Genomic DNA, 24,763 nt, shown 5'->3' on the forward strand with positions numbered 1-24,763 from the left:
AAATCAACACAGACTGTGGAAACTTCACACTGGACTTCAAGCATCTTGCAGTGTGTGCCTCTCCATTCTTCCTCCATACTCTGGGTCCTTGGTTTCCAAATGAGATGCAAAATTTGCTCTCATCAGAAAAGAGGACTTTGGACCACTGAGCAACAGACCAGGTCTGTTTTTCTTTAGCCCAGGTACGACGCTTCTGACATTGTTTGTTGTTCAGGAGTGGCTTGAGAGATCCTGACACATGTCCAGGATCTGCCTGTGTGAGGTGGCTCTTGATGCACTGACTCCAGCCTCAGTCCACTCCTTGTGAAAGTCCCCAACACTTTTGAATGGCCTTTTCCTGACAATCCTCTCCAGGCTGCGGTCATCCCTGCTACTTGTGCACCTTTTTCTTCCACACTTTTCCCTTCCACATAACTTTCTATTAATGTGCTTTTATACAGCACTTTAGGAACATCCAACTTCTTTTGCAGTTACCTTTTGAGACTTTCCCTCTTTATGGAGGGTGTCAATTGTGGTTTTCTGCACAACTGTCAGGTCAGCAGTCTTTCCCATGATTGTGATTCCTACTGAACCAGACTGAGAGACCATTTAAAGGCTCAGGAACCCTTTGCAGGTGTTATGGCTTAATTAATTAGCTGATTAGAGTGGGACACTTTGAGCCTAGAATATTGCCCCTTTTCACAATATTCTAATTTTCTGAGATTGTGAATTTGGGGTTTTCATGAGCTGTAAGCCATAATCATCACAATTATGACAAATCACAGCTTGAACTATCTTGCTTTGCATGTAATGAGTCTATCTCATATATTAGTTTCACCTTTTAAGTTGCATTAGTGAAATAAATGAACTTTTGCACGATATTCTAATTATTCGAGTTTCACCTGTATATTAGGCAAGCAGCAACTTGTGATCGGACAACCTTAAACTGGGTATACACTGGTAAATTTTCAAATGAACATACAAATGAAACATCTTATCAGAACATTCGATAATGCCATCAGAGACTTGTAGTTCAAAATTGTATTTGATTTTAACAATTGATTTTGAAATTAATAGAGTTTCGTGAACATATGCCCTATTCACCTTTTAGAAATGTGTTTTTGTTGTAGAATATTCCATCCTGCTCCTTTGATTTTCTTCGTCACTATGGTCAAAATTGATTGGCTATTTAACCCCATTAACTAATAGAAAAACAAACGTTCCCAAAACAATTTTTGTTAATTAAAATTCTACTGGTGTATGGCCAGCTTTGGGGAGTTTTTAGAAGCTGAATGGTTGAAGCTGTTTGCTTTTGTATTGGGGAAACTTTGTCTGAAGGGAGTTTTTTTTTCTCATAATAAGTTAAGTGTTCCTCTTTCAACCCCACCACAGTGGATTGTCAGTTTATATTTAGCTGTATCCCTCGTCCTGTGAGATCTTCATCCCTGGAACCTGGGTGTGGTACAGAACAGTGCAGAGTTGAAGGTAAGATAAGTATATGCAGCTGGGGAGGAAACCAGTTAAAGTGACTAAATTACAAATTAAAAAAATTTGATTGGTGGCTGAAAAATGTTCAGTATTCAGAATACCTATAACTGTGTCGTATGCCTGGTCCCTCACTGTGCTTCTATTTGCTGGCCACAAAGTGGCCGCCGCCAAATACTTGCAACAGAGAATAAATGGTCACCAGCAAGTTTTCTTCAAAACAAAATCCTTTTATTCATTCTAGAAGGTCATATCACCATGCGTGGCAACGTTTCAGAACCTCTCCAGTCCCTTCATCAGGCAAACAAAAATGATAAAAGTACAGAAAAAGTGTTGACGATATACTGTATTCACCAGTGCACAAACCCATCAACCAATCAAAACTGTAAAGATGTAGGAACCACCACATCACAGGTTCTTCATCTTCTCTGGCAGTAGTAGACAGCCATTATTCTTGTACTTAATGATGCTGAGATAATGATGCGTTAACGCCATTCAATGCAGTATTAACCTGAGACTGGCATAATAACTTCCACCTAGGGGAATGAGACTTTGACAGCCTGGGCTCAGAAAAAGTGAGCTGAATGACACTAACTGTGAACTGGCCATATCTAGTAGCAGAAAGGAATAACTTCAGGGTACAGCTGCAAACTAAAAGTGAGTATTGTTGCAAAACTGTTACTGGGCTATTATTACTTTTTTTTTAACCTTAAGTTCGTCTGTACATTTTCCATCAGATAGCAGAGTGAGCATAGCTCTGCATGGGAAAGGAAGGGGAAAGATCGATGGCACGACTCAACATTGCAAATCTCTACAATGGGGTGCAGAGACATAGCTGGCGTTCTTAGACTCTAGTATCAAATCATGGCTAGATTATGAGATTTGATTGCCTTTTTTAATGATTACATGGAGATAACCAAGTGGATTGGACAGGCCAGCAAAGTAATTCCGTGCTACAATTGCTTTTAAGGTATCTCCTCGTATGTGGCTTTCGGATGCTAAGGCCAAAGAGGGTGATTAGAGAAACTTTTGCCTCAAGGGGGCAGCTGTCCTTTAAGCTAATTCGTTGGATAATTATAACAATCTTCATTTTTTCAAAGCAAATGTCAGGAGCAAAAATGTGAAAAATGCATTACATAAATGCAGGCACCATAAGGCTTCAGTACATAGTGTAAGCGCTTTAAAGTGACCTTCTGGCGTGCCTCGGGCTGGCGGTCTTCAAACCTGGTGAAATAATAGGCATACCCCAACCCTGCATCCTACAATTCATTGCTGCAATACAAATCATCCCATCCACAGGCTGGGTCACTATTTTTATGAGGTAAGGATTTGCCTTTTCTCTGATTTTGTGAGAGTTTTTGTAACTTCTCATATAGTGCATGCTATTGCTTGTAAACATGGTATAAACTTGATTTCCTCTAATATTACATTTAATATATTTGCAAATAATTATTTTCTTTTACAATTTAGAGACTCTCTGACACCTTGCATGGGAAGAATTACTAATTCACAAACATTATATTTATAAACACAATAGTTTCAGAGCAGCAGTGGCAAAAGACCATTATATTGTATTTTGTTTAGTTATCTTTATAATGCCTTTTTATTTCATATGTCCGTGTAAAAGCGTTCACAATGGATTTTGAAGTAATCTTCTTTACAAAAAATAAACAACCAGAAGCCTTGGACTTCAACACCAGATAAGCACAGAATTTATTGTGTCCATTCCATGAATTATCAACTACACAGGAAATCAAATCATTCAAAATATACCTCTATAAGGTCACTGACACCTTACAGCCAAAATATCTGCAAAATGTTCGAGCAGAACAAAATTACATTTGGTAGATAAGTGGTGCAAATATTCTTTATTTTTGTTCTCCAAAGGCTTGATTGCCATCACAAAATTATATTACATTCAGTTTAACCTGTCCAAGACAGCCATTTCTTGTGATAAATTAAAGCGGAACTGCGAATCAGGAATGATCTTTTATAGATGCTTACACTGATCCCGCTTGGCTCAATGTACAAATCCTTATCTGATCTGCGGAGGGCCGCTGAAGTTGCTCAAAATGTGGGCTATATACAGTGATAGTCAGGATCTTCTGGATGTGGCTCCAGTGGCTTCTCCTCTGCACACTGAACATGGGGAGTGACTCCCTCGAAACCGCCGCCATTTACAGAACACCTTGTATTTTTTTGCATGCTTGGGAGTGAATGCCCCCCACAGCTCATCCCCATATCACTAGGCATCACTGTAATAGCTGCACCAAGGCACATTTTAAGACACTAGTCACCAGTGTTCTCTTTTCTCTTACTAAGAATTTGTCATGTCACTCCTTATGGTTTACTCATTGCAAATCAGCATGACCAATAAGCATTTAAAAATCCCGTAATTGAAATTGTATTCATTGAGCCGGTAATTATACAAGTATAGAATGCAGTCACTATCACGGAGGAACAGTAGACAGAACTGTTATTGTATGTGTTCCAGAATTACAGTAAATTGCTCTTACTTTCATAGGCTGGGAGCAATGACATTGCACAGGGCAAAAGATAAGTAACCATTTTTAACCATCATTATTCTAGTCCAGCTACACAGGAACCAGTTGCATGAAAGATCTTCTTTATCTGCCATTTTCAGGCTTTATCGGATTTGCTCCCATGTGGATTTAATTCCCCAGTATAGCTATGATTACATTTTCAACTAATTACGTTAATCTAAAAATTAAAAGAATCCATTCCATGCTCGTGCAATTTTTCTATCAACAGTTGCACACTACATGAAAGTGATACTTGGTCAGTAATGCTCAGTCTGAATCTAAGATGTCAAAACTACTAAAATAAAATTGTTTACAATTGGCATTCAGTAAATATGGCCATATATATGACACAAGATCACCACTCCACACAATTGAGCAAAAAACTCCAATGACCTCTCAGTACTCCAAAATAAAAACGAATTATTAAGCCCCATCTCAGTCCACCAAGTTTCTACTGCTACAATTGACAAACCCACAATATTTAAGACTGTTGAAAGTTGTGATAAAAAAAAACCCAACAGTATTGCTCATTCCAAAGATGCAGTGGATTGGAAAATGTTGGCCAGTATGGTTAGTAGTTGTCTATTGAATGAACATAAAAAATATGGATTCTCTTGCCCATGTTGTCTGATGTAAGAATGTCCAAAAGGACTATGTTTTGCAAACCGACAATCAAATTACCATATGCAGGGCCACCCTTGGAACAGTATACAAATGGCTATATGAAAAAGTGCAGCATTTGATCTAAGTCATGGGGACCATTACATTATTCTTTATTGCTTTTGACAGACTATAAATTATTGTCTTATTTAACATATTACAGTAACTTTCTAAATGGCGTTTTAAGCAGCAAATCTAATAGATGTTATTCTAAGGTTCGCCTGCTATATGAATGCGTCTTCTATGTGTTCCATTACATAAGTCGCTAAAAAGAGCAACTGAATTCAATACCTTGAGTAAATCACTCACATGTCCCACATTAACTGGTGTTTGGTTATGTAATACTTATTTCCTCTACAGCACAGTGACTTAAAATTAAAAAAGTGAATTAAGAAGGGCAGGCCCAAATTTACCATTAGACACTGAAGGCACATATCTACATATGGCAAAGGCAAAGTAGCATTATTGGATGGAATATTTTTCCATCATCAGTATGAAGAGTCATCTCATATGAGGTAATTTAGACATTTTCATAATATTCTATTCCATGTTAACACCAGAAACCAGGGAAATGGCCTGTTTTAAAGAGGTGATCCTAATATAGCAGTGTCACCAGAAATCATCTGCCTCAGATGATGGGAATCCATCCCAGAAAAAGGGCCTATTTATCTACAAGTTACCGAAGTAAAATGTAAATGCATAGACTCTGATATGAGCAAATGTACCACATTGTTTTCTGCTATGTGCATGTTTTAGGGAATCAGTGCTTTAGACACCTTTCTGGGAATGCATTTTGGTGTGTTTGCAGGAAAGCTATAGACAGGCAGAGGTCTCAATATGAAAAAGTAGCAGTGAAAGGGTGACACAGTTGCAATCGGCACACCAGCAGTTACACATTTCCTTCTGTTTTCTTAGTGACCATGCTGCATAGTTGCCAGTTTTTTTTACCCCTTGTGAAATCCTTCACGGCTTAAAGGAGAACTATGAGGTGAGTGCTTCTCATTCACTTCATAGTTCTAGCCGACCTGTGACAATGAGACTGTCACAGGTCGGCTCAGTTGATCGGGAGGTAAGCGAACATATACCGGCGTTCGCTCACCTCTCGATCCTGTCACGGCTCTCTGATGTGACAGGGGAGGGGCTGGGACCCCCCCCCTGCTCCGATCCGCCAGCGCTGACTGGCGGATCGGACGGGGGAGGGGGCGGGTACATCTGGCTCTGCCTCTAGATAGCCACTCACGCAGCTGTGCGGATCTCGACATCGATGTCGGGATCCCCTCCGGCTGCGGCGTCTCAGTATACCGCGAGCTGTAGCTCGCGGTATACTGAGCTTAGGGTAATGGGAGGACGCTAGTTTGTGTCCTCCCATTACCCTAAGGAGAACTATGGGGAAAAGCCCTGACCCCATAGTTCTCCTATAAGCGTTGCACTAGGACCATAAGTTGGTACAGAATCAGGCCAACAAAAGACACAGCCACAGGAACTCTCCTACCCATCAATATATCTCAGCTTGTGACCAAGAGGATCCCAGAGCTCACACAGTCCTTGGCATGGAATTAAAAGGAAAATACAGACTTTTCTAAAAAAATTAGTTCAGTTGAAAATGATTCCTCAAAGTAACCATGTCTCTAGGATAACCAAACTGAAATGGAAGCACCCTAAAAAAGAAGATTTTTAATGCTTCCCTGCCTGGTGGGTGGTGAGTTCAATCTATACTTTTTGCAGACCTACATCCATTGCTGCTATCAAACACATCCTGGTGTGAAGGAAAAGCGTGTCCCCCTGTTCTTTGTTGGCTGTAGGCTGCTTTAATCTTAGTTTGGCCATCCTAGCAACAGGGTCACTTTAAAGAGCCAGATCTCCTCCGCATGAGAAGGTAACAATCAAAATCTTTTTAAAATGGCCTACACAAGATTATAGACAAATCTGAAAAAAATCCAAACATTCAGTGACCCATATAAAACTACTCTGTTGGAAACCAAGGAAGACTAAAGTTGACTGCTTATATTAATGTCATCATAAGTAATCCATCACCCCATTCCCCTAATATTTGATCAAACCAGCTGTCAATTTCACACAATACACAATAAATTTTTTGACAGTTGTCAAAAAATAAGCTTTAAACTGCCTGAACTGCCTGATTAATCCAATTGTATTGATGTCTATATACCAATAAACATACTTTTCCTTTTTTAAATGTGCTATTTAAAGAAATGTTCGACATGCATTTTTTACAAGCTAAAGTGTAAGCATTCTCTAGATGCATGGTCCTCAACCATTCAGTCTCATTTAAATATCTCATGCTGCAACACAAAACCTAATTTTTGCATTTTTCCACTGCATTAGGCTAATTACTGCAACTAATTCCGTCTCAGAACACTTTAATCTTCCTAGCTCCTACTATAGAAAAGCAAAACCTTGAATGGCCTTGTGGCCATTTTGGAATTCTATGAAGGATCCAATGCAATAACTATCCCAAGCAATGAACATAAGTATGTGCATGCATATCTTATAATTTTGTAAATATTTTTTAGAGTTTTGTCTTTCATGTTCTTAAGACGCTTTTGTTAGTTCTAGGCTAAAGAAGTGAAATAATTATTGACGGTGACATTAAAGCGGTACCTCAGGCAGATATAAAAGGCACAAATGAATGCAGCTAGGTACTGATTAATAAATCTTTAAATGTATTTTTCTTTTTAAAAGGCACTAGTGCAAGGATGTGCTGATGACGAATATGCTGCCAGAGGGAGATAAGTATTCAGTAGGGAGATGATATAATCAGTTTCCTGCTGCTCCTTCACTGTCCGATCAACAGGCACAGGTGCAGAAGATATCATTATATTTATAGCTGTAACAGAGAAAGTTGTGTTATCTGCCTGCTGTGCTTTACCCCACGACTGTGTAAATCTTAGAACTGCATGGAGAAAAGTGCATATACTTTTCCAGTTGGAACAGCATCCTTATATCTATTTTATGTGTGTATTTAAATGTTTGCTTGGCATTAGCTTAAAGCGGACCTTTACCCATATCTTTAAAATAACAACAAACACACCTTTAGAAATGTTTAGTAATGACAATCCTACCAACACATACTTCTAGATAATTGCAGGCTTTGTATTCTTTGCATACCTTATTTCTCTTTTCTTTCCCAGTCTTCTGACAGAGGCCATGTTTATTAAAGGAGAACTATGGGGTCAGTGTTTTTCCCCATAGTTCTCCTTAGGGTAACGGGAGGACACAAACTAGCGTCCTCCCGTTACCCTAAGCTCAGTATACTGAGGCGCCGCACCTGGAGCGGATCCCGACTTAGATGACGGGATCCGCCCAGCTGCGTGAGTGACAGCTGGCTCTGCCTATCTAGAGGCAGAGCCAGCTGTACCCGCCCCCTCCCCCATCCGTTCCGCCAGTCAGCGCTGGCAGATCGGAGCGGGGAGAGGGGAATCCAGCCCCTCCCCCTGTCACGGCAGAGAGCCGTGACAGGATCGAGAGGTGAGGGAACCCGGTATGTGTTCCCTCACCTCCCGATCTACTGAGCCGACCTGTGACAGTCTCATTGTCACAGGTTGGCTTAGAACTATGAGGTGAGTGGAAATCACTCATCTCATAGTTCTCCTTTAAGGGCAGATTAATGACGCGGCACCCAGGTTCCTGATTGGCGCAGTAGCCGGCTCCATGCTCCCTTGTCACTAGGTAATGAGGGAGCATAAAGCTGACTTCCCGGCCAATCAGAAAACCGGGCGTTGCGTCATTACACAGCGCCTGGCTTCCTGATTGGCCAGCTTCCCGACCAATCAGGAAGCGAGTCATTATACGCTGCCCGGGTTCTTGATTGGCCGGAAAGCCGACTCCATGCTCCCTCGTCATTTGTGACGAGGGAGCATGGAGTTGGCTTCCCGGCCAATCAGGAAGTCGGGCAGCGTGTAATTACTCGCTCCCAGCTTCATGATACTGGAATTGTCGGGCTAGGCATCGGAACATTTGCGCGAGTACGAGTTCTCGCCCCAAATACTCTGCACCGATACCGATACTAGTATCGGTATCGGTGCATCTGTAATTTTTGCCCTTCTAAAGCAGGAAGTCAATGCTCTGCAAGTGTAAGTATTTCAAAATCACAGCATTTTACACCTGAAATGTCTATGTTATTATTAATCATCCTACATAGAGGGATGCATTGGTAGAATTTGATTTTTGAGTGTAAAGGTCCACTTTAAAAGAACATAGTTAATATGAAAGAACTATTAAAGCTCAATCCTAGCCAACACTTCTTTTACATTTTAGATATACTGAGGCAGCCTTTCTCAACCAGTGTTCCATGGAACACTGATCACCAATGCAAAGGGGCAGAAAACCGGGCGTTGCGTCATTACACGGCACCTGGCTTCCTGATTGGCCAGGTTCCCGACCAATCAGGAAGCGAGTCATTACACGCTGCCCGGCTTCCTGATTGGCCGGGAAGCAGACTCCATGCTCCCCGTCACTTATGACGAGGGAGCATGGAGTCGGCTTCCCGGCCAATCAGGAAGTCGGGCAGCGTGTAATGACTCGCTCCAAGCTTCATAATACTGGAATTGTCGGGCTAGGCATCAGAAACATTTGGGCGAGTACGAGTTCTCGCCCAAATACTCGGCACCGATACCGATACTAGTATACCGATAGCATTTTATACCTGACATGTCTATGTTATTATTAATCATCAAACATAGAGGGATGCATTGATAGAATTTGATTTTTGAGTGTAAAGGTCCACTTTAAAAGAAGATAGTTAATATGAAAAAACTATTAAAGCTCAAGCCTAGCCAACACTTCTTTTACATTTTAGATATACTGAGGCAGCCTTTCTCAACCAGTGTTCCATGGAACACTGATCACCAATGCAGAGGGGCATGTCTACACTCGCCACTAATGTTATTGGACACCACAATTTTTACTGTTTACAATTATATTCTGTTTTCATTCATTTAATTTCAAGATTATTACTTTATTAACTACATTTTGTTGTATAGGGCAGGAGGGTCTAAAACTAATCTGTGTCAAGTATGTCAGGCATGCCATATCATGTATTCTTATATTTAGAATGCACTACAATATAGAGATCACACTCATTTACTACAAACTGTAAGTGTATTATTTTTAGCTTGGCTTACCGAAAACAGCCAGGCTTCCTCCGGGGAAAAATGGTTGAGAAAGCCTGGACTAGGGAATGGTTAGAACCTCTGACAGATTTGGCTGTCTGTGTCTTACTGTGTCAAAACATCCATTCCCTGTGATTACAGCAGTACGAAGAACTTCTGTAAGATTTCCCATCACATTCTGTCCATGTGACACATCACCGGAGCAGGAAGTAAGGGGAAAGCTCCCCAATGAGGTCACAGATGGCAGAAAGAACCTACAAAGATTCTAACCCTTCTCCAATCTTACAAAACTGAAACACATGTTTATCTGTGGTTGAGCTTGTTAGAAAATCTGCCCGTGGGCAGGTTCAAACCTTCAGCCTTTGAGCATCTTCAATTCTTAACACTACTTACAGTTATCTAATGTGCTAGAGGAGAGTAATAAGCACCTTAGACAGTAGCAGACACACTTTGTTGCACAATGGAATTTTCCAACTTGCAAGCAGATCCAATCCGTTTCTCTTCTATGTAGAAGTGCAAAGGCTCCAAAGTGCCTTGTGCATGCATCGCAGTCAATGTCAGGTGATTTGCTGATGGTGTTCAGTGTCATGTGGGTGCAAACAATAATCGACCTGAAGTTAGTTTTTGAAGACATGGCATCTATGGCCAGCCCATGTAAATGTTTCATAACCTTGTCAGAGATTACGTTAAAATTCTAGCCCTTAGAAAAGAGGTTTATTTTTTCATGGCTCTCATATTTTTTTAATCCTATCAAATGATAGGATTAAACAGCTGTTTAATACCTCAATGTTTATATTCAACTACATATTTATCAATTTTATTTAATGAAGCTCTTACACAAAGATGGACTGGAATTCAAGACATTGCTTTCCATCTGAAGCAATGCTTACCCTTCAGGTGTATCTATAGCCAAAACATTTTTAGTTTTGGATAACATGTGGAAGAGTTAGTTCTGAATTCTGTCTGTGTCCCTGGGATATTCACTCTCTCTTTTTATCCTGGTGACCATCAATACTGGAATAGAAAAGTTGACGGTGGTGTTTTGTTTGGCCTATAAATACACTTTAATTGATATGCCTTTAACAATATTTTTATTGTACCTTTTACAATATCCTTTGGCTTCCAACATTCTTAGGGCTCAATATTGAAATGTAACAGATATAATTTAATTAATCTCTATTCACTGCAGCAGAGAAATGTGCAGTGAGATACGCAGACATGAGGTGAGGGGTGAAATAATTATGCATTATTATAATTATTCAGTGCACCTCAATCCACCACAATTTAGCATTGTGGTGTAAACACGGCACATAGAAAACAATTGTTTTCCATGTGCCCTTGTGTTAGGGCCTGTGTTGACCTGTGCAGAAATATGCATGTTACTGCACTTAGTGTGAAGGAGACCTAAATATACCAGGCATCAGGCCCTGATCTGGCTGCAGTGGTGGCACCTTAAAAAGATTTTGGTGATTCTAAAACCACAGTTTAGAGCGTGGCACACTTCATTTCAGCATCTTGATTCTGTCCCATAGAATCTGGTTGACAGCATATGTTCCGGTCTCATGTCAATTTTGTTTGCAGAACAAATTTTCCAGTGTCATGTGACTACATCACGTTACCAACTTTACCCTCTACATCCCTTCTCCTAGGCTGCCACTTATGAAATAGGAAGCAAACCAGCAAAATTACATGAACTGATTCAAGGAGATGAGTTTTTGGTACTTTCACAATTTATTTTCATTCATGAATGTTTTCAATGCATATATGGAGTGGTTGGGGGGTTCTCTGCTGTACTATATCTTTATGCTGGTGCCTAGACTTTTACTTGTTTTGAAGTTTACTGGTAGCCCTCTCCCTGGCCCTCTCAACCCACACACAGCTGGTTCCCCACCCTTGCAGGTCAGTTCTTACAACCTGCAATGTCTGCAGCCTCTCACAATGTTTCCTGCTTGACCAGTAAAAGTCTAGTGTCAGACTGCTCGCACCTGGGAACAAATGGCTTAAATAGGACATTGCTCCAGCTATACAGGCTTGCCCCATTTCAGGTCTATGGGACATTACTGCACAAGCAAAAGCAACTTGGTACAAGATCTTTACCAGCAGTGCTGCAGACAGCATGAGAGGCCACAGCCATCAGAAGAGGTAAGTAACAACCTTCGGAAGTACATTATGTGTTAAAAGGGCTAAAGAGTGGGCCTGGGGACCTTTTTGTTCCAACATTAACTTATAAATAAAATCTGCAACATTTAAAAGAATTTACTAATCAGATTATATTCTTTTTCAGTAGAGTTTGTAAAAGACAAAGAAATCAATGTAGCTGTCCTAGGACCCTTTTGCATTGGTGCATTGCTTTTCAAGTTTGTGTTAAATTGTAATTAGAAAAATAACAATTAATAAGGTGGGACTAACTTTCAACATGCTGATTCTTACTGCAGAATTTCTTTTCAATTTTGTCTACCAAATCAGTCCTAAAAGGTTGGGTCAGCAAAGTATAACCTGTGTGTTCTGAAGAGAAAAGATAATGATTAAAAATCTCTCTACACAAATGTGGCCATATAGCTGGTACTTTAATGGACTGGAAAATAAAAAAGGGGAATTGATGTCAATGGTACTAATAGGGTGCAAATGCAACTACAGGACTGTCATGGTTTCTAGTGAAAAACAGTCACATATGGCTGAATGGTGGAGAAATGAAAGAAAACCTGTGCTAAGCTTTTAAAAGACAAACACAATGAGAGTATATAACAGCCACACTAGGGTGCCTATCCCTACCTTAAGTCAGATCTTAACACAATGAATAAAATCTCATATAAGCTTTAACATGTTAGTAGATTTTAGAAGTTATTATTTTTTGTTATATGTAATACATTTTTTTAATATGTAGGTTTTATTTAAACTAATACCTGGTGACTCTGCCATGGAGGACCTGGTGCAGGTAATTCCTGTTTTGGGGTGATAACTGCCTCCCAGTTGTGCTCCTCTTTTGTTACCCTGTCACATGTGACCCTGATAGAGACTATAAGTGGCCATGCCAACACATTGCTCAGGCATGGCCACCATTATCACTCAGTAAGTAGATCCCAATATACTTACGATTCACCCAATGCTGGAGAGTGTGCATGTAGATTGGAAATGCAAAAAAAGATTTAAAAAAATAAAAACAAATACAATATTTTATTAAAAATGATTTATATATCCAGTGATTTTGCAAACTGTCTTTGAGTTATGGTTTATATCCAATTTAACAGTACTAGCCTGAAAGGCCAAATGTAGTAGAGGGATATTTTAGTTTGTGTGTTAAACACAGTGACTATGAGTTTGTCTTTAAAATCCCTAGCACAGGTGTATTTTAAGCTTTAGGCTTGACTTTAACATCCAATATTACACATTAACACTAATGCATATTATATACTGCAGGTGGACATTTCAGATGGCAGTATACATCCTAAACAGCTTACTACTTACAAGGAACTTCAAGTGAGATGTATGTGCATTGTGCTTTGTAGGTATAGCAGTCCATGTGTTTAGGACATATGCACCATTCATGCTGCAAATAATAGTTAAGAATTTCTGTATACAGGAAACAAGGGATGACTGAGCAGCTTGGAAAAGACCGACATTCAAATTTTCCAAGAGAAAAACTATCCTTTTAAAAATGATCACATCTGCAGTGGGGAGCCATTTCTCAAGCTCCAAGGCAAATAAAGTTATGCATTTGTGGCTAAATACCCCATGGTAAAATACATTCTGATAAATGTTCACAGCTTGTCTGCGATGGAAAGTTTAGTTCCTTTCCAACTACAGCAGTTATACAGAGATGCATAAATTATAACACGAACTTGTACCATAAGACCTGGTACATGTACGCCTGTAAATCAGCAGTTATTTACAAATGGTTCCAGATTTGGTCACCTACGGCTGCTAACAGTACAAAGACATGCGGCTCCGGCGCATAGCTTCACTTATTAAGTAAGCGGGGCTCAACTCAGGCTCCTCTGTCATTATTACTATATTTTGCCATTCCCCAGTCTGGTTAGATTTTTTTATAGTGTCCACTACACACAGAGCATACAGACAGTCGTCAAATGTAGCTGCCATTGTAAGCGGCCTGCCATCCCATGTTCTCCTGTCTTCCTGGTCTTCAAATGCTTGCCGCACAGCCTGTACCATTTTAATAGTCCCTCTCAGGTAAGGAGAAGGTATATCACTAAAGGCCTTTTCAGGCAAGAGGGAGTTGCTGACAGGTGTAGAATCTTTTAACAGTAATTCTCTCTCCAGTGAGGCGTTCCTTTGTCCATAGAGGTCAGTTCCCAATACCATTAGTCTACCAGCTGATCCAACAACTATAATGTCTTGTTTAAACTCCCCAGGGACATTGAAGTTTAGAGTAACTGTACAGCAGACACCACCTTCCAGAACCATCTGAAATGTACAAAAGTCATCACTGGTTATCTGGCGTATTCCTTTTATATGGTCCGTCTGCTTCACAAATGTCTTCAGAAGTCCGTGGACCTTCACTGCTTTCTGGCTGGTCAAGAACGTCAACAGGTCAATTATGTAGCTACCCACAGAATGCAGTCCACCTCCGCCCATGAGGTCATCACAGCTCCAATTATACTTCTTTCCCAAGAGGCTTCCACTGTGAACCTGTACTTCACACACCTGAAGTTCCCCCACATATCCTTCTTGAATCAGCTGTTTCATCTTTGCAAAAGCAGGGAGAAATCGTAAAACATTTCCCATGATGCTCATCAGCTTCGGGTAATAATGGGCTGCCGACATCATGCGGAAAGCATCAAGAGGCGTTGCAGTTCTGTCACAGATGACATTCTTTCCAATCCCTATAGGACATAAACAAAAAATAATTCAACTGAGATATCAACATGATGTTTCCAGTATACACAAAACAGTGCATATGAATTTCATTAATCCATTTCATGTAAACAGCTATAATGTATTTGCAGCAATGTGCAGCAAATTAGACATTTGTCCAAACAGCAAAGGTAGCTAAGGGTAATATCTTTAATGGCTAACTGAAATGGACATCAATGCACGCTATCAAAATGTCAGATAGGGGTTAACCTCACGTTACAGAGCATTTCAAATATTATTCACATCAAGTGTGGTTTAAAGTGAACCCATGCCATGAAAGGAAGAGTAACAAGTTCACTATAATGCTTCCCTCCCCAGCAGTCCACCTAACTTCTGATTCCTCCCCTGCAACTCCATTCAGCAAGGATAGGAAACCATGTGCAAACTCCAATTTGGAACTTACATAGAGCTCCTTACCCCTGTGACAGGCATGGACCAATCACCAAACATCGGTGTTGTCACAAGAGATAAATATGAATGCAATGGTATGAGAAGCATTAAAGGTTATTGAAAATGCTTTCTTTCTCATCATTTATACAACAGACCAAACACAGAAATTTACATATTTATATACTAAACCCGGTAACCACTACATTTACATTTTGTTACAACATTTTGCAGAATGTAGAGAAATATATATTATCTAAATATGAGAGAAATGAGTCCCGAATCAGCGTTTTTAGTCCTGGGAGAAAAATAAGTGAATGATAGTTTTATTCACAATGATGTTGCTATAATAGTGAAAGTGCTTATATGAGCTCAGGTTAACAGTTAGGAGGTTAGGCTACCTTTGGTAGGTTTAGCTGTAGGGTCAGATCTATGAGTTTGGTTTAGGGGTTAGATTTAAGGGTTAGGTTTAGTGATTAGGCCAATTCATTTTCGAGTCTGATTAATTTCAAAAAGCCCAAAATTGTTTTATTTCCCCCAAAAATGAATATTTTAACCCCTTCGTGACGTGAGAAGTACAGTGTACGTCCCGTCACAAAGTGGCTATATGACTGGCCGCGTACACTATACGTGCCGAGTTATATCAGCCTCTGTAATGCTGGTAACTGATGATTCTCAGCGGTTACCAGTCATTAATTAATACCTCAGTATTGAGGCATTCATTAATGAAATAGTTAAGCTTTTGTAAAAGCTTCTTTCTTTCATTAATGAAAGAATGAAGCCTTTACATTCAGATATGGGTTCGCTAAACAGTGAACCCGTATCTGACAGCTGAAGATAGAAGAGAAGTAGCAGTGACTCACCTCTCTGCTATTCATTTTGACAGCTGTATAGCCTGGCCCGATGTTAAATGATAAATTTCAAGCACTAGATACAAATGTATCTCTGAGTGAAATGTATCAGTTTTGATCGTCTAGGAACGATCAAAGACCTTTAGTGAGATCTGATTCTGACATGCTGTCAGGATCAGTCTCTAAGGTTATTAATAGCTGTTCCTAAGTTTGGAGCAGCCTAATATTAACTAAAAATTAAAAAAGCTAATTTATCATGCAGTCATAGTGACTGCTTGATATAAACTGACAAAAATGTTTGGTTTTTTTTACACTTATTTTTTTTACAAAGTGTAAAAAAAATAAAGTGTACAAAAAATTAGGAAAATAAAACTTTTATATATAAATATATTTTTATACTATAATTATTATTAAAAACATTCTAAAAATAATAATAATAAAAATCAAAACTTCCTGCTGTGGAAGAATCACAAAGCAAAAATTTAAAAAGCGTGTCAGTCATTTAGGAACAGAAACTAAAAACTAGCTCAGTCATGAAGGGGTTAAGCCTAAAAAAAACATGTGTTTTTAAGTAGTTGGCCAGAAAAAGAGCCTTAATAGAGCCTTGGGCTCATGCCTCATAAAGGTCCTGGAGAATTATGGGGGTAAATTATGTGCTGCAATTCCCATGCTCACAGACATAATGTAGAACTAAAGCGATTTATTTTTTTCTTTAGTTTTGGATAGAGTAAGGTGCAGTTACAACCCGTCAGTTTTTCTTTCTTCACCAACCATGTCAATTGGGGAGATTTCTCTTCAATTTCTTTCCCATAGCCACAACAGGAAGTAAGAGTAAATCTCTCCACATTGAGGGAAATTCCTGTTGTCACCAGGGTATCCGCATTGGAAGTGTGGGATTTTCTTTCACTTTCACTCTCAGTGATAATGGTCCAAAAAAAGTTTGGGCTTTAGTTCCACTTTAAGTTACAAAAAAAAAAAAAAATCAGATTTCACCAATAAGAGCAGGTTTGAAACCAGAGAACCTGGTTACTTGCTATGGATAACAGACAGGGGTGTCCCTAGCCTATTTGCCTCCTGAGTCCAGGGGGAGGGGTGCTGGTTGAGGCCATTTTTATTTCAGACACTGACATGATAAAGGTGGTCCTTAATGTACACTTGTTACTTTACAAATAGCTGATTGCTTTGCCTTTCAGACACTAGGTGATGTAGGTCATGTTTATATACTACAAGTTACAGATAGACCTCAAGATTATGAAATATATATCCACAGCAGAATGTCTTATTTTCTAACTCTACCTCAATACACAGGAAAGCAAAGTAACATGTCAAATAGTATAAATATGCGATACTGGCACTATATTAGTCAATGGAGAGTCTCTGCTATAAATATTCTGCTCTCCGAGGAGCGAACATTCTACAAAGGAGTAATAGAGTCATTAGAGACGCTTCAAGTCTTCTAACTCCTCTACAAGGCTTGTTGATGCACACTGCTGGAAACAGCATAATAAATATTTAGCCACTTATAGGGAGATACAGATCTCACATTTGATTAGATACTATACACATACAAGAGATTTGCATCTACTTCCAATATAACACTAAGACACTGGCTATCAGCAATAAATACATTCACTGTGCCCTGTGACTTTATACCATTTTATACCATACTAAAAATGTGAATGAAAACTAGCAGTGTAGGAGAAGAACTGTATTGGGTAGCACCATTTCTTGCTGTAACGCTAATGGTGATTTTCATTTATCATAAACAGAAGCAATGATTTAGATTGCATCTGGCATACCAACTCTTGGTGATGTCTTATACTGTGATACAATGCGACACAATTCATTATTGGCCACCAATGGTCAGAATATCTCTATTTTGAGCAATAAAAACAACAAAAGATTCTGCCATTGTTTACAAGGAAAAGGCTTAGCTATAATATGATATAGAAAGTACACTTTGTATACTGCCTACACTGGAGCAATTGACCTTCAGTAACACTCAGTGGAAGATGCTAGGAAGCTTTTCAGGGTGGATGATGTCGATGTTTGGGCCTGGGGACTGGCCTCTTAAGCTTGAGCACTGCCACAAAGTGGAGGTCAGGTGCCCGGAGCATCACAGCAAGGGTTCTGACAGAGCGGGGAGGAGGCAAAAAAAGCACAGATGGGTGAGTATAACTTGCTGTGGGGTGGGGAGCTATTAGCACACAATGTCACTTTTCTGGTGTCATAGCTGATCACATGTGCACCATGGCATCTGAAGATCTAAATAATGGCTAAGATAGCACCGTCCTTGGCAGATAGGAGGGTTTAGCTCTGCTTTAAAGTATATATACCCATGCATTTCAAATTACCCCTATCCTTCACTGCATGCCATCTAATGAGAAGACAATCTAATTGACAGTCCAAATTTTGAATGTAATAAAACTTGAAATCTGTAGTGTCCACTTTGCACCAGTGCTCAGCAATGACTTGCACAATCATTACTGAATCTCAAGTTCACTTAGAAAACACATCTACAGTAATACCTTGGTTTACGAGCATAATTCGTTCCAGAAGCATGCTTGTAATCCAAAGCGCTTGTATATCAAAGCGAATTTCCCCATAGGGAATAATGGAAACTCCGATGATTCGTTCCACAACCCAAAAATATTCATTTAAAACTCATTACAATACTGTACTGTAATATAATAGTGTACAAAATATAAAGAAAAATAAACCAATTACCGGTACCTTCGTGACTGGTGTGAGGGGGACAAGAGAGAGGAGGATTATTGTGTAGGGCGATTTTCACTATCACTAATGGAATCACTGCTATCTCTTGACTCAATGGAATCTTTTTCATTTCGTGAAACCTTAACAAGGAATCTATCCAATGTGACATTGCATTGTCGTTAAACAGTCTCATCGCTCGCACTTCTACAGCCTTATTCGGAGGTGCTTTTCTACAAAATGTTGCTCTTATTGCAAGACATTGCTTGTATATCAAGGCAACATTTTTCAGAAATGTTTGCTTGTCTTGCAAAACACTCTCAAACCAAGTTACCTGTAAACCAAGGTATTACTGTACTTTGAACAAGCCTGATTACAGTAGCTGAAATGAGATAGTACCCTATGTGTCAGTTTTGATAGGCTACTTGTTTCTCTTCAAACACATCTGCTCCCATTGTAATTCGGTGACACTAGTGTGATGATTTTATGTAGAATAGATCAGGGTCCTTTTATTGGAAAGCCTCTTTTTTTAACTTACCGACCATCAGTGCTACTTTTACATTTTGCCTTTACACAACAGTCTCAGCAGGCAGGGAGCAATCATTTATTTTTCCATTTAAGTATGCCTCATTTTAGAATGTGTCTCTTGTGCATATTAAACAGTTCTATTTTTACCCTGATTAATATAGATAATCCCAGTCGCCAACTTCCGCTAGACCTCTGCAGCTAGCAAGTGTGGATGTGGCTTCATTACCCCTACCCAGCTCTTAGCAGCAGTGTATAAACACTTCAATTACACCAAGTCAGGCTTGTGAAAATAGAAACAGGCATCACGCTGTGCTATCCAGCTGATGTTTTTTATGTATAGATTACTTTATTGTAATTTATTATTTTCAAATTACAAAACAGCCTTTTAGTGATTATAATAGCTGTAACAGAGTTGACAAAGCAAAGCTGTCAAATATTTAACGGTTAAACCAAGCACTGGGAATTTACTGCATGTACCTTCGTTTTGTTTCATGTGGATTGATTTACCAAAGGCAAATAGGATGTTTATTTTGCAAGGGAATTTGCAATGCAGGGGAGCTTTCCCTAAGGCCCCCTTTCACATGGCCAATCCAATCAGATCCGCCTGTCAGTTTTTCAGGAGGACCTGATGGGAAGCTCAAAGAGTTCCATTATTTTGGACTTAAACATGATGGATTGGAGGTAAAAGGATGGAACTCACACTTGTCCGCTTACATCTGCCTGCTCATAGGCCTAGTATGAGTTCGTACAGCTCCTTTTTTTCCTCCATCACCAGATGGGGAAAAACTGTTATCCGTTCGTTCCTCTCCAATTCAGCAGAGGATCTGTTCATGGAACAGGCACCGCCTGTGTGAAAGGGGCCTAAAAGTGCCCATACACCTTGCAATCATCGGACGAAAATTTTCGTAAGATGATCAAACCGTCGTACGATTTTCCTACGGCGGCCCCATCCTGCCCCGACCATCGCACAGTTCAATTAGCGTTCTTTAGCAGAAATCACCTAGACGAATTTCGTTAATCGACTGCACGGATTTTCATTTGCGCATGAGCAGTGTACAAATTCTGACGTACGCCACCAACCTTGCGAAAATCGTACGATCAACAGAAGTTTTCTACCATGCTGGAAAGACAAACGTCGTACGATTATACAGCATCTGCAGTTGCAGACTCCCCATCAACCTTACGAATATCGGACAAAAACGCGATCACAAATGAAAATCGGCCAATATGCGTAAGGTGTATGGCACCTTTAGTATGGTGAATGTGGTGAAATTTCGCTTTGCAAGGAATACCCAATCATTCCCTAAATGCCAAACAATGCCTAAATGCAATACTCTTCTGTAGCCAGCCGAAATACGTTCATTGCAGGAGGTGAGCCAGAGCTCTGACTTTGGAGCACAAAGTCACTATTTGCATAGAGTAAAGCCACTTTTTCATTTCAAGGACTGTGGATATAATTTATTCTTATTATTAACCTTCTTGGCGGTATTCTTGAGTGTGGCTCTGGGTTAATTTTCAGTACCAAAAGCGGTAACCCCGAGCCACACTCGGGATTAGACAGCACTTCACTTACCTTCTCCCTACGAGCCACGCTGAATCCTCCGGTCGATGCCGGCATCCGTCCTCCGGATTCCGTCCCTTGCGAGCGGCCGCTTGGCAGGGGGGCGGAACCAGCGGGAAATAAAAAAAAGAAATCGAAAACAACAAAAAAAACCGCCAAAAAAATAGACACAAAAAAGCAAGAAATATTGCGAAAAATCAGACCGTCAGTGAGGTTAAAGGCCCATTACATACCACTAGACCTGACAAATAGATCATACTTAGCATTTTTTTTACCTGCAGTAGTAACATAGCCATCTCTATTGTTTATTAATGCTAACCAAAATTGCAGTTAATCACAGTGGAGGTTTCGAGGAGAGGAAGCAATAAGAGATGTCCACCAACTGTAACCCAACTTACAAGCAGTGCCACTCATATCCCTTGGTCATGTTATTTAGAGCAGTGTTTTTCAACCTTTTTTGTGCAAAGGCACACTTTTTTCATGAAAAAAATCACGAGGCACACCACCATTAGAAAATGTTAAAAAATTTACCTCTGTGCCTATATTGACTATATATAAAGTAATTCTCTTGAATAGGAATCAAATAAACACAAATAAATTATTTTATAATTACTTTATTATGAAATAATAAAGTATTTTATAATTGTTCATATTTCTGTTCAATCCATGACTTAACTTCACAGTACCCAAGAAATTTACATGTCCATTGTCTAAAGCTGACTTTACCAACACTGCAGTAGATGACAAGCATGTTTTTTAATGGATACATACAGTATGTCTACATAGGAAAACCTAGAAGCGCCTGTGTTATGACAACACTTATTTGCAATGATGGATGTTTTAAGCCAAAAACACATTTTGGCTGATTTACTAAAAGAATTAAATCTTCACAATAAAAAGCAAGTGAATATTCACTTCAATTATCCAATGATGTGCAGATAAAATTAGTAAACAGGAATTTGTTTTTCACATGCTTGGATAACTAAAGTGAATACTCATACAATTTATTATGTGAACATTCTCAACTCCTCTAGTAAGTCAGCCTCAATGTTCTCCTCTGCTGACATGAAGGGAAAAAAATCCTGCAATAAAAAGACTATGAAGTAGTAATAATCCACAACATACATTATATACAGTAGATCCCTGCAAACGTTCAGAACACAGACGAATATTAAAGTTTTTGTAGTTTAAAAAGAAGTACCGTATATACTCGAGTATAAGCCGAGATTTTCAGCCCATTTTTTTGGCTGAAAACTTCCTATGACCAGCTTTGTTAATGATCATAATCAATCATTTTACATTTTGTGAATTTATACTTGTAAGTTTTTGATGAACTTTCAAAAATGAGGCAAATACAGCAGAGCGTGGGAATACATGAGAGTTTTATTAAAAGACTATACAAACGTTTAGTACAAATCTCAAAGCTGTTGGCAGCAAAGCAGATCATGTGAATATAGTTTAATCTTCCAACGAAAGGACGCAAAGTACTTCTCTATCACAGTCAACAACTAAAATTCCTCCTGAAGACCTTCTTAAAGACCATAATTTGTTTATTCTTATTTTAATACCATCCTGGGAATTTCATATATTAGCTATAAAAGCTACCCTTTCTCGATACTAAAAAGAGCCGCCAGAAACATCACTGACTATGGGAACAGATTTAAGTCTAAGATGATTCAGAACCGATACCTAGAATCAGAGGCAATATGATGTTATTTAAGCCAAATCCCAGATCACAATCTTAGAGTATAAGGGCAATGTATAACTGGATAACCAAGATGAACTCTTCCTAGTACACTGGGAAAATTCTGCAACTCCACATCACATGTAAAAGTGAACTAATCTGTATTTAACTTCTTTGCTAGTGCAGTGCAATGTATTATATATTCCAGGGACGTGGGTGTGAGGCAAGAGCTGTCACAGCCTCTCTACTCTGTGTTAGAGGCTTGAGCTCTATGGATGGTTTGGACCAATGGCAAAGTGCCAAAAAAGAAAAAAAAACCCACTGAGGCAATCGATCTCGATGCCTCAGCAGTGACGAGCAAGGGAGGCACAGGAAGGCTCCTCCCTGTCTCCTCCCTCAAACTAGCTTGGTGACTGGGTGGGGCTTCGGCGGGCTGGGGAATGCCTCACCCAAATCCGAAGGTACCGCATGTCACTGATATATTCTATGTCTCCCATGATGATAACATTATAGAGAGAATATTGGGTATGTATTTATAATTACATCAGTGCAGCAAAAAAACAGCACTTCCTAAACTTCTATACCAGCAGTTGCCTTTATGTTCTTTTAAACTACTAATATGCAAGTGTCATGTTAAGTAATTTAAAGGTACACTCCAGCAAAAAAATTTAAAATTGAGCCTTGAGATGCATTAGAAACGCAGCTTACCCATTTAGTTATTTAGGTTTACATTTAGGCATTCTGGCTAATATCCATTCAGGCATCCTGGCTATACAGCAGGGACGAGCTCTTCCGAACTAGGAGCTCCTCTAAACCCAGAAGGTAACTCCTTCCCCTGCTGCCCAATCAGCTGTGGCCAGGGAATACCTCACCCACAGCTGCACGTAAGCAGGATGCAGTGACATAATTTACCTTTATATGGTTTCATGACTATACTAGGTAAATTACATTTACCTAATATAGTCATGTGGCCATATAAGGTGAATCGAGAATGTCCCATCGCACTCCAGACTGGAATCCCAGTTATAGTATATTAGTGGGTGCTGAAATGACCTGGTGCTGCATGGATCAGGATATGAAAAATTATTCACCAGGATACCGAAGGTCCAACTTATTGTTCTGTCTTTACCCACTTGCTGTCTGGAGCAATTTCTTAATATTTGTACACATATGATAAAATCTGAATTTTTGGCTAGAAAACAGCTTAAACCCCCAAAGGTAATCTTACAGGTAATCTTAGTAACTCAAACACACACGCACGTACGCATAAGCACACACACACAAACGCACACACACACATATAGGTTGAACTTGATGGACAACCTTTATTCAACTTTAACAGCTATGCAACTATGTAACCTTTCAGCTACAGGTAAGTTAAAGACCTTTTTTATTTACACCTCTTTAAATTTAAAAAAAGAAAGTTTCTCTTGACTAGACTATATAGCTATAAAAGGAGAAATACATTTATCTTGTAAGGGTATCTATGGTCAAAAACTAAAGATAATAAAAAATAATAAGTTATACTCCACTCCTTAACCATATCGATCTCAAAAAGTTGGTAAACTTACTTATTGAAGATGCCCATAGGATGAACTTCCTCAAGGCACTGACACAATTTCACTCAGCCCTGTGTAAATTCAATTCTTTGTGTCACAACTCACAGAGCTTGTATTCTGAACTGCAATTCAACGTGTGAACAATGTAACATCATCATTGCTTGCTGGAAACAATGCATTATGGGCTACGTAGCCGTGTAAAAGTGAGATTGCATCACATCAAGCAGCAGGGAAAGAGTCGCAAAGCACACTGGGAATCCAGGAAGTTGTTGAAAGTGATGGCAGACAGGAGCGAGGCAACACTCACTACCTAAAAGGTTTTTTTTTTCCAAGTATTGATTAAATTATCAAAAACAACTCCAGTATGTATTCCTATTACAAAGCTGAGGTTATATCTGGATAGTATATGCTTGGGACTTCTCGCCTAAATACTCAGCATCGGATACCGAAACCGATACTGGTATTGGTGCACCCCTACTTTGGATAGAGTGGGGAAGGGTTAAAAACCCCTTTCAGATTTTTGCGGCTATCCGGGACTCCTTTACAGAGACGTACCCTTGCCTATTCTGTACTAATATAGCAATATTATTTACAAACTGAAATTGTCAAGTGGCACAGTAATATTTCAGATATGTTTGCTCCATGTTGTAATCAATTCCCCGGAAGAGTTTGCTGCCTTCTTTAGACCAGTGCAAAATCTACTTTACTCTTTAGTGTGACATATAAACTTTGACTGCTGCTGTCATAACACCCTTCACAAGGCACATTGTGAGTCTTACAATAAACATTCCTAGCATTTCTACAGAATTC

The 24,763-nt window shown here is 39.4% G+C and overlaps 1 protein-coding gene across 3 annotated transcripts in view; it reads right to left on the bottom strand.

Annotated features, from left to right (window-relative positions):
- Positions 1-12,990: 12,990 nt before the first annotated feature.
- The window catches only part of GFOD1 (glucose-fructose oxidoreductase domain containing 1), an 86,476-nt gene continuing 74,703 nt past the window's right edge, over positions 12,991-24,763 (bottom strand). For 2 of the 3 annotated variants that reach the window (XM_018563668.1, XM_018563669.1), the window contains one exon: positions 12,991-14,640. In XM_018563668.1, the coding sequence (XP_018419170.1) occupies positions 13,721-14,640 (920 nt within the window). In that variant the 3' untranslated portion in view covers positions 12,991-13,720. Of the gene's footprint in view, positions 14,641-19,381; positions 19,386-24,763 lie in introns of all 3 variants that reach the window. The other variant, XM_018563670.1, reaches the window with a different exon arrangement.

This window comes from Nanorana parkeri, unplaced genomic scaffold, assembly GCF_000935625.1.
Source record: "Nanorana parkeri isolate BGI_ZX_2015 unplaced genomic scaffold, ASM93562v1 scaffold684, whole genome shotgun sequence".
NCBI classification, from domain to species: domain Eukaryota; kingdom Metazoa; phylum Chordata; class Amphibia; order Anura; family Dicroglossidae; genus Nanorana; species Nanorana parkeri.